This window comes from Elaeis guineensis, chromosome 12, assembly GCF_000442705.2.
Source record: "Elaeis guineensis isolate ETL-2024a chromosome 12, EG11, whole genome shotgun sequence".
In the NCBI taxonomy this organism is placed as follows: Eukaryota; Viridiplantae; Streptophyta; class Magnoliopsida; order Arecales; family Arecaceae; genus Elaeis; species Elaeis guineensis.
The window spans coordinates 3474333-3488503 of NC_026004.2; the positions used below are offsets into that span (position 1 = coordinate 3474333).

The 14171-nt window shown below is 39.0% G+C and overlaps 2 protein-coding genes across 3 annotated transcripts; both read right to left on the reverse strand.

The window, feature by feature from the left end:
- Positions 1–2318: 2318 nt before the first annotated feature.
- On the reverse strand, positions 2319–5980 carry LOC105055557 (shugoshin-1). The gene is made up of 11 exons (XM_010937394.3): positions 4912–5980; positions 4571–4764; positions 4402–4439; positions 4172–4280; positions 4054–4077; positions 3831–3899; positions 3701–3748; positions 3492–3594; positions 3334–3394; positions 3021–3233; positions 2319–2934 (listed from the first exon to the last, which is right to left on the reverse strand). The coding sequence occupies exons 1-11, from the start codon at positions 4964–4966 to the stop codon at positions 2592–2594; spliced, it is 1257 nt and encodes a 418-aa protein (XP_010935696.1). The 5' UTR covers positions 4967–5980; the 3' UTR covers positions 2319–2591.
- Positions 5981–6812: 832 nt separating this feature from the next.
- Positions 6813–13960, reverse strand: LOC105055558 (uncharacterized). Of its 2 annotated transcripts, none has more exons than XM_010937396.3 (9): positions 13810–13960; positions 13227–13293; positions 12583–12648; positions 10588–10681; positions 10378–10494; positions 9098–9198; positions 8136–8210; positions 7965–8057; positions 6813–7204 (listed from the first exon to the last, which is right to left on the reverse strand). In XM_010937396.3, the coding sequence occupies exons 1-9, from the start codon at positions 13821–13823 to the stop codon at positions 6920–6922; spliced, it is 912 nt and encodes a 303-aa protein (XP_010935698.1). In that variant the 5' UTR covers positions 13824–13960; the 3' UTR covers positions 6813–6919. The 2 variants fall into 2 exon arrangements, with proteins under 2 accessions (XP_010935698.1, XP_019709453.1); XM_019853894.3 differs by having other exon boundaries at positions 13728–13938.
- Positions 13961–14171: the final 211 nt, after the last annotated feature.

The window sequence follows — 14171 nt, forward strand, 5'->3', positions numbered from 1 at the left end:
CTTTTTGACCCCATATCTTGGGAGAATCGTCTGCTACTCATACATAGACGAATATGAGAGTCGAGTTAGGCCGCTTGATCCCATTTTCGTTATATGCTGTGCATCTCACAGCACCTCCTGACCTGAGATCTGCTCGGGGTAGTAACCTCCTGGTGACGTCACTTATCCTTCTCCCGAGTCTCTCATTCCGTGCCTAATCCATCTCTAATATCTGGAGCTCCACTTCGCACTGAGCTCCCGCTGGCATCCTCTATGTAGATGGCATTGATCAACCCTTCACGATCGATCTCCACCTTGATTGCGTTTGTCTTCTCCATCTTCAATCTTGCTCACCACCGCCGCAACCTCGTACTGGTATCGCCTCGCTCTGATACCACTTATTGGGGATGTCTGGCCAGAACACTACCACCACAGAGCTTTTCAATATTACTCATGTTACAGCAGGAAGAAAGAAGAAATAAAATAGGAAACACACAATCAGGTACGTGGAACAGTCCAAGTGCTGCCTCCACGGGATATGCAAGCTTCACTAAGAGAAAGAAACAATACAAGAAAAGAACACCCACTCTCAACTCTCTGTATATACACCTCTCTTAACTAGAAACTACCCTCACAAAAGCTATCTTAAAAGTCCCCCCAAGAGACACTCTTATAGGACTGCCAGTACCAGGATCTTCGATGTCCCGGGATGCTTCCTATGGAGCGAACCGCTGTATCGTGCTTCTTCACAGCTACTTGGGGGGACTTACTACGATCTTCCTGTGTCTGCTCTGTTTGCTGCATACACTTGGTGCTCTGTCGGACTCCTCCCGACAGCTGCATGAGCCTCCTACACACTGATGCCTTTACTAATAGCACACAGCTGCACACAGCATCCTCTCATGGTTCTATTGTTTCGCCCATAGGACCTCGATCCTAAAATCCAGTTCAGATCGGAATCAGACTCTCGATAGTACTTCTGTAGCTTCTCTACCATCCGATCGAGCCTTAGATCAAAAACTGACCGTTGGATTGTGCCCCATCACGACCCTACTCGTCTCTGATCTCGTCTGATCCATCCGATCATGACCGCGAGCACCCGCAACCTCACGATCGAGCATTCGGTCCACAAAAAACAGCCTGTGAGCTGTGAGAAACCACCTTGAAATGTCATCGGTCCACCTTGGACTGTACGAAATCGAGGGTGAAATGGCTGTCAGTCGACACACCATGCGTAGACTGCGTGAAGATGGACAGCGCGAAGATGGACAGCGCCTCGCACGTACCTACTGGGCCTGCCTATGCACCCTGCCTGCACGCTCCTACGTGCTAGGCCGTGCGCCTGCTGGGCCGCACGCCAGTCTGCCGTTCATGGGCCCTACCAGCCAACCTCTTCGCTTTCTTTCGTGCGTATTTTCTTCATCTGGACTCTATTTGGACTGTTCTTAAGCTCGTTGGACTCCATTCATCATCTTGGATCTCGTTGTAGGCTCCTTATCGATCGAATCTCAAGACGTATTTTAACTTTGAGTTTTGGTAGATAGGGATAGTTGAACCAGAAAATATTTAGGTGATGTTAACAAAATAAAGAAACCTATAGAAAGATTATATGGCCAGAAACCTGAAAGACAATCTTTTTACTGCCATCCTAACTATTCTGGCTTTTAATTTTTATGCTCAAAGTGCCTAAAATTTTCACACCCAAACAAGTCCATGGACATTATACTTCCAAACCAATCATCTGGAACAACTACATAAAAAATCTCACGGAAATACGTGTGGACCGAGCACAATACAAGTACAATTATGAAGGCTGTCTCCGAGTGGATTGCATCAAGCTGAGTTCCTAAACAATATATCAGATGCACATTCATGATCAATATTTCTTCAAGCTCGTTTTCTGAAGTCTAAACAATTTATCTACTGCATCGATCAGGCATGATATGCATTCCCAAGCCCGAGTCCAGTTTATTGGGCTTGACGCTAACTTGAAAAGAAAGTTTATTGTGGAAAAGGCTGGAACAAGAAGCAGCTTTTCCCATTCTCCGAATCAGGCACATGGCATTTTACGGTTTGGCGGACATGAATGTGAAAGTTCTGAAACTCCTTGAATTTTCTGTAGGGATGACAAAACCCCTTCCTTGCAGAAAACGGATGTTAATGACATGCGGGCTGTATAGACTTCACCTTGCTGATCCTCCTCCAATTTACTGCTGCCAACTGATGCTCCTATGAACAGAGCTGAGCTTCGAGGATGATCACCATCTTTCCTCAGTATTTTTCTCTTAGCTGGGGATCAGGGGTGGGGGTGATTGGGGGAGGGGGAAAGAGAATAAAAGTTTACTTGAATTTATCAAATTCACCAGGTTATTGGAGTGAGAAAATATGGCTGCAAAACAAACAACCATAAAGTTTCCATTACTCTGGTACATCACCCACGAATGACGAGAAAGAAAAAGCTCCTAAAAATGGACTTTCAGGAACTTGCAGTGCAGTGATACAATTAACACCAGCATACATCACAAAATGCGCAGAACACAAAAAGGTTGAAGTCACTGGCTCTCAGTCGGCATCATCTGAAGTTCGGTCATGGTAGTAGGATCCACAAGCAGTCACTCAACTCTTCGCAATTTGACATTGATAGGTCTTTCCTTGTAAGAAGTGACCTTCTCAGCTGCCTTGCGTGATGGCCTTCCAACTGAAGATCTCCGCACCTCATGATTGCAAGACTCTGAGAATTCACTCCTACCATTCTGCTCCTCATTCTTTCCCTGTTTCATAGAAGCATCTGAACAGGAAGGAGCTGGAATGTCAGGCTGAACAGAAGTGTCCTCGTGCAAGGGTTCACTAACAAGTGAGTGAACTGGAACTTTGGCATCCTCTATCTTGATCAAGTCCACCATTGGTTCGCATGATTCAGATTTCAAGTTACCAGATCTCCTTCTTAAAGACCTTCTGCTTCAAAAGAATTACTAGGTGTATTAGAATTAGCCTAAGTAATGGTAAGAGAAATAGGTGGAAAGACATCCCACATGCAATACCTTCTGTCAACCTTTTCTTTTGGTGCTACTTCTTCATGCGTCATAGCAGTAGAACCCTGAGCTGGAATGTCAGCCTGAACAGAAGTGCCCTCATGCAAGGGTTCACTAACAAGTGAGTGAACTGGAACTTTGGCATCCTCTATCTTGATCAAGTCCACCATTGGTTCGCATGATTCAGATTTCAAGTCACCAGATCTCCTTCTTAAAGACCTTCTGCTTCAAAAGAATTACTAGGTGTATTAGAATTAGCCTAAGTAATGGTAAGAGAAATACGTGGAAAGGCATCCCACAGCTTAATTAAAGCATGCAATACCTTCTCTCAACCTTTTCTTTTGGTGCTACTTCTTCATGGGTCATAGCAGTAGAGCCTTGAGCTGCAGCATAATTGAGGATTAAAGAAGAAAGAAAGCAAGTGATGTATGAACCAAGGTTGCCATTAATCTATAAACATTAGGTTTTTGAGGAAATTACAATGTTCTTTTGATGTGCGCTTCCTGTTGGCATTGCTGGTCTTCATGTCATTAGCTTGATGAGACGCATCTACTGCAACCACAGTGCACTTCTTGTGTTCCTCCTTAAATTGCAGATAAAAAACAAACAACATCAGCAAGAAGGAAAATTGAGGGTGTGACTATGAATAAATTTCATCAGAAAGATTTCAAAAAGGATTTGTTGACTACCTCGCATCCAATATTATCGCACATTTGTTTGTTTAATTTCTCCTTCTCCTAGAATTAAGAAAGTTCTTGCTCATATAATCCACAAAAAAGAAAAAGAGCTACAAAAATATACTTATGATGACTGATGTACCTCAACTTCTAAAGTCTTTACTTTAAGGACAGCTTTCATGCATCTAAGTTCATGTTGTGATGCTTTTAGCTGCATCAAAAAGCATACCAGATCAGAAATTTTGATCAACCCCAAAAACTTTCTGCTTTTGGAGTAAAATTTCATAGATTCCAGTTGGTTAACTTCCGTTCCCTAGACAAGAAACAAACCAGGAACAGTCCACTCATAAGGATTAGAGACTTACTCTATCTTTGCCTAAGTTGAGCTCCTACGAATCAAGATAAAAGATAGATTAGGGGAAAAAAGATGAAAACTTGCAGTCCAGAAAACAAGGCAGGATGGTCAAAAGATAAGGAGCAAACCGCTTGCATCTGAGAGTTGGCCTGAGCTAACTGCCAATTCTGTTGTCTAACTTTCTGCAATTCAAATCGAAGCCTCTGCATCTCAATGCCGGTCATTTCTATGATTTTACTGCCAAACCAAGAGACCGACAAAACCAATAAAATTACCAAAAAGTCATGACTGAAACCAAGAGCCTGAACGAATTACTCGGAATAGAAAATGGCAATCAATCTTTAGAGAACACACGTACTTTCTCTCCCCAACAAGCTTCAAAAGAGCAGTATTCTCCTGAAAGCAGGACCAAATTTTTAAGAAAGAAACACTAAAAAATTCCTTTTTTTTTTTTCCCGAGAAACAGAAGTTCAAGAAAAGCAGGGAAAAATTAAAAGATGAAATTTTGAGATGGATAACTGAAGTACCTTCATCAGCTGGGCAACGTAGTCCTTGGTGCTGGGACAAGGCATCGTATTGGAATTTTCTTGATCGCCTTCCATGCTGAGTCCGCCAGGCCTCCCCGAACTCACGGTGTTGGTGATGTCGGAGAGCCTATTCCTCCTAATTGTGGCCCCCATCAAACCCACCTTGTGATTCTTCTCCCATCTATGATTCACTCCTGCCATCCAATTGAATCTACCATCATCACCGTCCAACGAAAGAAACCCTAACCCTAGATCCCAAACCCCCATCCCACCAGCAAGCCTAGAAGGCCCAGAACAACGAACCCTACACAAGATTAAGAAATCCTAGCAGTAAAGATTACCGATGCCGCTTCCGTCGCTGTGGACGGCCGCGCTCCGAAGGCCGCCACCTTCCATGGAAGACCAAGAAGAAAGATTTCCAGGAAAAAAGAACCAATTTTCCTGCTTCTCTTCTTCGCTCCAAGTCTCTTCTCCCCTTCCAGAGGGGCTCCGAAGAGGTTCGCAGAGATGCGGAGACGAATCACCTCAAAATGGTGGACGGAGAGAAAGCTAGAAAGAGAGCGTGGTCGGTCGGGAGGGAAGAAAAGAGGGGTTTGAAAGAGGTTCGGATGCGCAACGGCATTCCGAGCCTAGCTCCGAACCTGGAATTCAAGGTCTAGCCTATCCGCGCCTATACCGGACCTACCCCGGTTCAATGCATCGCTCCCGCCTGTCCGGTTCGGTGCATACCCCTTCGGTTCTGGGAACCAAAAATATGTTGGCATGGTTTCCAAATTGGATGGTCGAAACCTGGCTCCCCAAGCTACCTGGGCTTGTTTGGGTTCGAGAAGGTGAAGTTCTGTTTGATTTGGTCGAAGCTAATTGCAATTAGGCAGGTAAGTAGCCAGGGACAAAGAGAAGCTCTTTTTGTCAGGTCTATTTTACCATAACAGGATCCAGAATGGATTTAGACACGTAGGCTGTGTTTAAGGTGGGACGGTCTAAAAGACGTCGCAGTTCAAAAAGCTGTCTCGGGTATTCTGCGGTAGCCTTCACATTGCTTTGGTCCGTTCGGAAAGAATGTGACAATCACATTATGAGAAGCACAATTGGCCAAACGCACAGCATTGTCAGCACCATCATTTATTTGAACAGCCAAGCCAACCGGAGAATAACAAGTTCTGCATTCGCCATTTCAAAACTTATCACTACTACTTCCCGCTTTTCCCTGACTCGATGAAAGCTTATGGGTAGGTTTAACCCTCCCTTTATCCCAAAAAAGAAGGCCAGTTTACATTCACTAATTGGGAATGTTGAAAAGAGATGGACAAGTGTATGCTTGGTAAAGAAAGCAACACCCCAACCGCAGCTAACAGCAACACGTGAAAATGGGCTCAGCATAGCAAATGTGTAACCACAGTAAAGACGAGTGTTATCCCCTTGCAACTTGCGCGACCCTTCATAGATTTGTCACCAAGATGTTTGAGACTTGTAAGCATGACATTTAAAAAATATTTGATTTGTAATCAAAATCGGAATGAAAATAAATATTGAAATAGTTTGAAATCGAAATAATCAAATCCTCCGAAATATTTGATTCGTGAACGAAATTAAAATCAGAATCGAAATTGAAATGAAAATTTAAATCCATAGAAAAGAGTAAAGATTGAATTCTATATAGATTGAACCATTCTCATTCCATCGTCGAATCAGAATAAGACTGTTCCTAACGAAATGATTGAAATGAAAGTCACCCATTCTGATTCCAAACCCCACTTCTCCCAACCAAACATCCCTTAAAGTAATCTTACCGAGGATGCAATCTTTCCATGGATAATTTTGAAGTATGATTTTAATTAAATGGGAAACCCATACTCAAGCATCGTGAGGCCAAAGAACAATACCGAGGCCACTGTGACTTGCATGGTACAGCTCAATCCCCACAAAGTGCAAACAACCACACTAACCAAAGAACATTTCCCTTTCCTCAATTTGCTATGCATTACTCTCTTTCGTTTGACAGGAGTGCCACTCGTCTTACAAATTCTCACTGCAGCATGCATCAACTCTTCAGTGTTCATCTCACTATTTGGCTTCAATTCAAGACATGGAAAGATCGCAAGACCCAAAGGTAATCATGAAACCTGAGTTCACAATCATGATTTTGGTGCAGAGCACAGAGAGAGTGGTCGAACTCAAAGGTTCAGCATGACCCGTTCACTCTATGCAAAATGGAAAAAAAAAAAAAAAAAAATTCTATTCATAACAATAAATTAATTTCATAGCAAGAATTTACCTAAACTCCGATCAGCATTACTAGCTCCATATAATTACCATTACCATAAGGAACCACGAAGAAATCCTACAACTTCAAGTTATTTTGACATCTCTTAAAAGCCGTGCAGCCATAGATCCATATCTTCTAATTTCCCAGTCATCAACTTTCCCCTTTTCCACTTCCACGGCATTAATACTGTCTCCAGTCTTCTCCCCAGTATCTTCACTTTCTTCTACTGTACAGGACTCGTTGTCGTCATCACTTCGACTAGACTCAGAAATTTGTGCTTCAACGGAGAGGTCATCCCCGCATCTAGATTGAGGTTTTAACTCCATCATGAAAAGTTGTATACTGGGGTGTTGAAACTTGTTATCCATCTGCATCACACAAGAAAAGAATGAATTGAAAACACGTAGAAATGACAAGATCTATCTATACATATCAACCCATGACTCATATCAAGACTAACCCATGTTTTGGCAAATGTGGTGATACACAACCACACTACGAAGAACAAATATATCAAAAATAATAAAAAAAACTGCAGAGTACAAGGCAAATATTATAGAGTATGGAAAGATTGTACAATTACACTGGAATCGGTATTATTTGATACACGTTAACAACAATACGATTTTCCCATTTTGCAAACATGGTGGCATCGAAGTGACTAATGATTCATGGTATTATGCCTATAGATAATACTAACATATTGAATTTAATTCAGTTAAACTGGATTAAAGGGATACTAAATAACAGAATACTACTAGAACCAAATAGATGTCCCAATTATTTAAACATAGATGTTTCAAATATAACGTTGGACCATCTCAACTTGTAATACCTGACTGCATTTTGACAGAAATTTGATCGACACATGTAAAGTGTAAACAGATAAATCCAAGCAAATTTCACCTAAACAGAGGATCTGCAGCTCCTTTTATCATCATTAATTCAAACCAAGTCCAAATTTTTAACAGCAACTCTATTATCCTCTTTTAAATTTACAAAGCAGATTATTGAAACATCAGAACGAAATAATGAGACTATATTAATATGACAGACAGTTATTCAATATCAGCAGTTAACAAATCAGCAACTTCTCCAATCTTTGACAAGAATTCATATATCAGATACCTTTGCTTTTGGGATGGTTTTTACTAGAAAATTGTCCTTCCACATGCGAATCATCTCTTCATGGATTGTGATTGAGCGGATCTCATAGCCTATCTGGATTTGAGAACACTAGTATTAGCATCCACAACAATAACAATTTTGATGATCAAAAGAATATTCTATGAAGTGTACCAATATGGTCGTTTTAGGTCCTGATAGGGCCAAAATTGTCTGCAGTAGTGGCTCCAATAGATGCTCTGAGTAAACCTTCAACAAACAAGTCATTAGTTAAATAAATCTAAGATGGCAGTGATAGAGAAAAAGCTGTCATATCTCAATTTACAATGCAAATATCGAGCAACAAATGGATCTGAAGCAACCAACTTCATCCAATTCTTATATGTTACACTTGATAGTTGACAAGCACTAACATGAAAAAGGCCCTATAAACCTAAAACCACTCCTACTGCTGATAAATGTTGAAATCAGCAAGGTATACATAGTTCAAAAAGTTGATAGAATATGTCCATCTATTTTCAAATAAAGATATGCAAATTATTTTGGTATTAAAAAATTACACATTTTGAGCATATTTAACATACAAATTGTAACTCCATGGAGATATCACAGGTGGTCCTTGGATAGCCAAACTTTCTGCACTTGTTCACAAATTTATGCCCTCCAAGAACAAACTACATCAGCTTTTAAGTTCCCAATTTTTCTAGATGAGCTTATGCTTTTCCAGCATTTGTTGACACCAATTGAAGAACAAATCACACCATTATGAACAGTTTTAAAACATCAATTTAATGGTCTACTGAGAGACTAATTCTGCCAGTTGAAAGTCATGTTATCTGACAGAGTAATATTTCTGAGTTAACCAATTCCTAGAGCTGTAAGTTTTACACTGGTACAAATGATTCAGTCAAATATTTTTCCATTAGTTGGGACGCAACTTTAAATACTAAGTCAGCCCCTCCTGACAATCAAGCAACTGTATGTCACAGAAATACAAAATTTTCAGCAGAAAAATCATAAATCATAAAATTTGAAAACTATGTGAAAACAAGAGGAAATATCATTCAAAGCCTACTAATTCTAAACAGTCTTATAGCTTGCCTGTAGTAGTGGAAAGCAATATCGAGAGAACTTACAATGTCAGTGCCAATAATGTAATCAAATGGAGGATTAACAGCTTTAATGTGTTCTTTATTTCCCCAATCCAAGTCTGCAACCTTAATGGAACCAAATGATGCTGCAAAAAGAAAATTATAGCCACATACATAAGAGAAGCTTACCAATAATTGCAAGAAATATAATTGTTTTTTCTGCCCATATAAGCTTAAACTCCTACTCCTTAATAAATACATCCAACAATCTACAGACCCGAGAATACGGAGCAACAAATATAAGCACAAAATGAACCACAGTTGTTTGACATGCATGTTTTTGTACATTAAGTAATGCAGAGAGAAGAATCCCTAAAACATTTTCAGATTGACAACAGCTTTACATCACTGTAACCATAAGAAGGAAAAAAAAAGCCTTGGGATTTTATTCTATACCAAGCACTCCAAGGATAATGCACTCCATCAATGCAAACTTTTATCATGCATCAAGAGAATGTAACATCATGTTCAGTAATATATATGAAGCTTGTAAGTTAGCAGATGCATATGATAATGTGTACATTAGGAACTAGAAAAAAGAAATGCTAGGAAAATTCATTAATTGAATGCATGAATGCATATAACTCTCTTTTCACATCAAATAACATGGAAAGCAGTACACTTCATTGTTGGCACTGAGTAAACATGACATGTCTCAAGAATGCAAAGGCATACTGGGCCTACCTAACAGACTGGTTACAGTGTTTATTGTTGTCAGACGAAGTCTGCATGCTAATAAGCGTTAGGATCAACCATAACAGGTACCGGTGCTACAGTACCTTTACCAGCAGATTAGGACTTGTATGGCATGCAGCTATACTTTGCAAACATACAAATGCCAAATACCAGCCGTACAGTCTTACAAATAGTAAGCGGATGGAATAACAGCTACAAAGGGTCAATTGGGCACCCTTGAATCAAAGTCATGTTTGAACAAAAGACTGCACTAGCTATGTAAACAATTCTTTCAACATCTCAAGACTTCCACTAGTATCATTCATGCCTTAAGCATGCATGCCTTGCTCTTTCGCATATCCTTGCCTCTCCTCGCATATCCTTGCCTCTCCTTCTCTTATGCACAAATTATAAGCCAAAACCCAAATTAAAACACCAGGAATAGCATATAATAGCATATAACGATGCAATCATATATGATGGTGTAATATTATATTTCAAAATAGTCAAATATCTTTTTTCTAATAAATGAATTAAAAATCACAGCTAACTAAACCTCATACTATTATCACTGAAAATTCAAACCAAACCTGAATCAGGATTTGTCTGCATGATCCAAGAAGTATTGCGCTCAACATTTCTCATGAGCAGTGGTAACACCTCAGCTTGATCTGTTGAAATTACATCACATCCAAGGAGTGCCATTCCTGAAGAAGATATTATTCTGCTTCAACTAAACAAGACGGACAAAAATTTTGATGATTGTCATGAATGTGAAACTAGTAAAAAAAAAAACTAACCCAGTCCAGCTAGGCCACAACCAGCTCCTAGTTCAAGCACACGTTTTCCTTTCAACTTGGTTAGGCTAAACCTTCCTTTTCTGCAGTTTTTTTCCTGAAAATGAGAACAATAAATAAGATCACCACAACGCGTACATCATTTAGCCCATGTCTTCTACATGATATATTAGAAAATTTTGAGTGGAGCCACTGTAGGCAATTTTTAATTCTTTTTTAGCCTAAGATTTGTCAGAGTTGTTAAAGAAAGAATATTAATCAGATCAAGAGCAAAATAATAGCATCAATAATAGTCATGCATGGAAAGGACTCTGAGTAGTATTGTTACTCAATTAATGTAACATTGGAGTGGGAAATAACCACTTCAGCTTCATAGTGTAGGACAGTGGACATGGATATTTAAGATTAGCTGGAATTTCTATTGAAACTTGACATAATACATAGATTGAATTATAATGGGTATCTAAAGAAATGTGAATAGGGAATATAGGCCTTACACCTATAGAGGAGGGATGATGGTTCTAGTGTTTGAAGTAGGTTTCTTTTGGGGTTTTTAGGGAATTAAATTAGTGGAGTTTTCTAAACATCTCTTTTTTGTTAGAAAGTTATTTTAAATGCCATCAGTGTTTTAAAAGGTGGTTGCAGCATATGTGGTATGCGAGCTACAAATGCAGTGCATATGTAGTTACTCCTTTTTAACTATTTTAAAATAAACATAATATATTCAATATATTTTTTTGATAAATAATAACAATAACAACTAAGAATTGGTGCATATTGCTTAGTACCTAATACCCAATAATAATAATTATAATATTAATCAATATTTTAATATTATTTATATCCGTATTAGCCCCCATGTGACCCACCTCAAATCTAATCATCAGCTTAAACCTGCTTCACTGGCATGTCCCACATAAGAGTGGGCTACATATGTGGCTTCAAAATGCCAAGTGGGCTCACATATGCAGTCATACAACACTAAGCAAGCTATTTATATGGCCACACGATACTAAGTAGACTGCATTTTCTATCCATATAAAGTATGGCCACATATAGTAACTGCATATACGCAATGCAGTGCAGTCAAGGAATGCATATGCATATGCAGCATTATGCACCACATGTTAAAACACTTGATGCAATTGTACATAATCATTTTGTACATAAAGGACAGGTTTAGGTTTGGTTTTCAAAAATCCAGTCTTAAAAAGCCTTTCAACAGTACTAATGGGATGGTTTCAAGGAAAAAAGAATAAATTGAAAAAGGAAAAAAAAGAAATACCTAGCATTTGAAAGAAAAGATGACAACAAAAGGGGGGAGGGAGGGTGTTGTTATATAAGCATGTAGTGGATACTTGTAGCCTTAAGAACACGAACATAAAGAGAAAGTGCTTATGAGAGTGAGTGAGCATGTTTGTGTGCGTGCACATGCACATGCACATGCACGATAATGTCTCTGAGAGAGAGAGAGAGAGAACTTAGAAAATTTTGGTTCATACAAAGCCTCACGCATAAACAGTAAAATCAATTTGAAACTAAAACATAATCAGTCTTGGACTTCTTGACCTAATCTAAAAGAATTATTGATCCTATGAAAAACAAGATTTTGAAATCAACACCATTATAGCTCTCAAAATATCCAAAAAAATTCAAAAAAGAAACTACATACCTACTTAACCCTTATGCCCTCTACTAAATCAAGAACTTTTATAGACCAATACAAACCTTTAATGACTTTTAACTGACCATAGGTTCTATTTAAAGCAAGAATTTATCAGCTTTAGGAATGTCGAAATGTTGTTATGAGCTGAAATCATGATTCAAGAAACTTCAAGAGTCAAGATACTGGAAAATTCACGCTTTAGGTCCTTCCCACGACCTCCCCCTTGTACATTCTTTACTTTATATAATACGACCTACCATGACCTTAGGTGTAACATTAAAGAAATATAGAATCAACAAAACGAAGAATTGTAAAAGATTTATAGTCATTACCAGAAATTTGACGAATACCATTGATGCATCCCAAACTGTAGTACCTAGATGCCTGGAGTTGGGATCCTGCCATGGCGCCATAGATTAGACAACCACAACTTTGCAGCAATTCGGAAAAATAGACCACGTTAGTCAGCTTCCAGACACAAACTATAAAAATGAAATTTGAAGACCTGCAGCTTGTAGATGATGCTACATAGGAACAATGTTTCAAAGAAGTTATTCTAACCGTTTCTATTTTCCTGTAAGTATAATAATTTGAGGAAAGGTAGGTGGTAACAATGACATATTTGAAGGTCATCACCTCCCATATAAGAGTAAATTTGGGACTGTTGCAACCAGTTCTGTGTCCTGATAAAATCTAGTTACACAGAATAGTCTCATAATGGATGCACTGCAAAGATCAGCAACATTAGAGTTACATGCTGCTATACTACAAGCATATTGTGCTGCAAAACAAGTTGGTCTCTTTGAGCCAATCATGTTCTTGACCAGGAAAAAAAAAAGGTTAAACGGGAATCAAACATGGTAGTAAAAACTATTTTTGCAAACCTGTCACAAAATATATTGCAATATAGGAACTTCTGATATCAATTCTCCAGAAGAAATTACAACGATCAGCTACATCTATCACAAATTTATACCTGAGATAAACGCAGGTGATGCCCTAGAACTTCAAGTGTGACAACTGATGTGCTTGGCGAATTCAACCTAAAAAGATATAACATGTCATGAATGCTACGGAAGTAAAAAAAAAAAAAAATTATAACCCGAAGGTTTCACTAGGACAAAAGATTATTTGCTACACTAAGTACAATTATTACCTCCAAATGCATAAGTGCAGCAACAAATGATAAAACTTGATAAGATTTCTATGCTACGTGAGAATATGATGATACAAACATCACGAACAAGTGAAAAATATCGTTTGACTTTAGAATATTGATATTCTTGCTCTCTGTACTCCTATTGTAACAAGCCCTAAAAAATGAAAACCAATGATCAAGAGACTGGGTTGTCAACAAACGGTTCTCGGCATCATTCAAAAGAGGCGAAAAGAATTGTTCTGCGAGAAAACAGGCAGCATTTTGTGTGACTCAAATGTTTCAAGAAACGTAATAAGAACAAGCCCTAGGATTACTAACCAACATCCGCCAAAGCTCGGACGGATGGAATGGATGCAATCCATAAATTTTACATTGGAATGATCCGGGGACGAAGAATCACCTGTCGTCCTCCATCGGAGCCCTCTCCGCCTTCTCGCCTGGGTTACATGGGACGAGATCAGACTGCGGAGGGCGAAGCGAAAGTTGCCTTCTGTATTTGTACGCATAGCACTTTGCGGCCCCGTCGGGGCCGTCGCCGCTCTATTTTCCGTGTCTGGTTCGGGGCTAAAAATTTATTATTTTTATTAAATTTATAAAATTAAAAATTTAATATTTTGTGGCCATTTTCAATTCATGCATAATATAGATATTAGGCTTAGAAGCATTACGTATGTTGAATGATATCTGAGAATGAGGCATGAGCAATGAATAGTGATGTCCCTTAAGACACTTTGTATATCTATTTTTGTTTCGAAAAAAGTG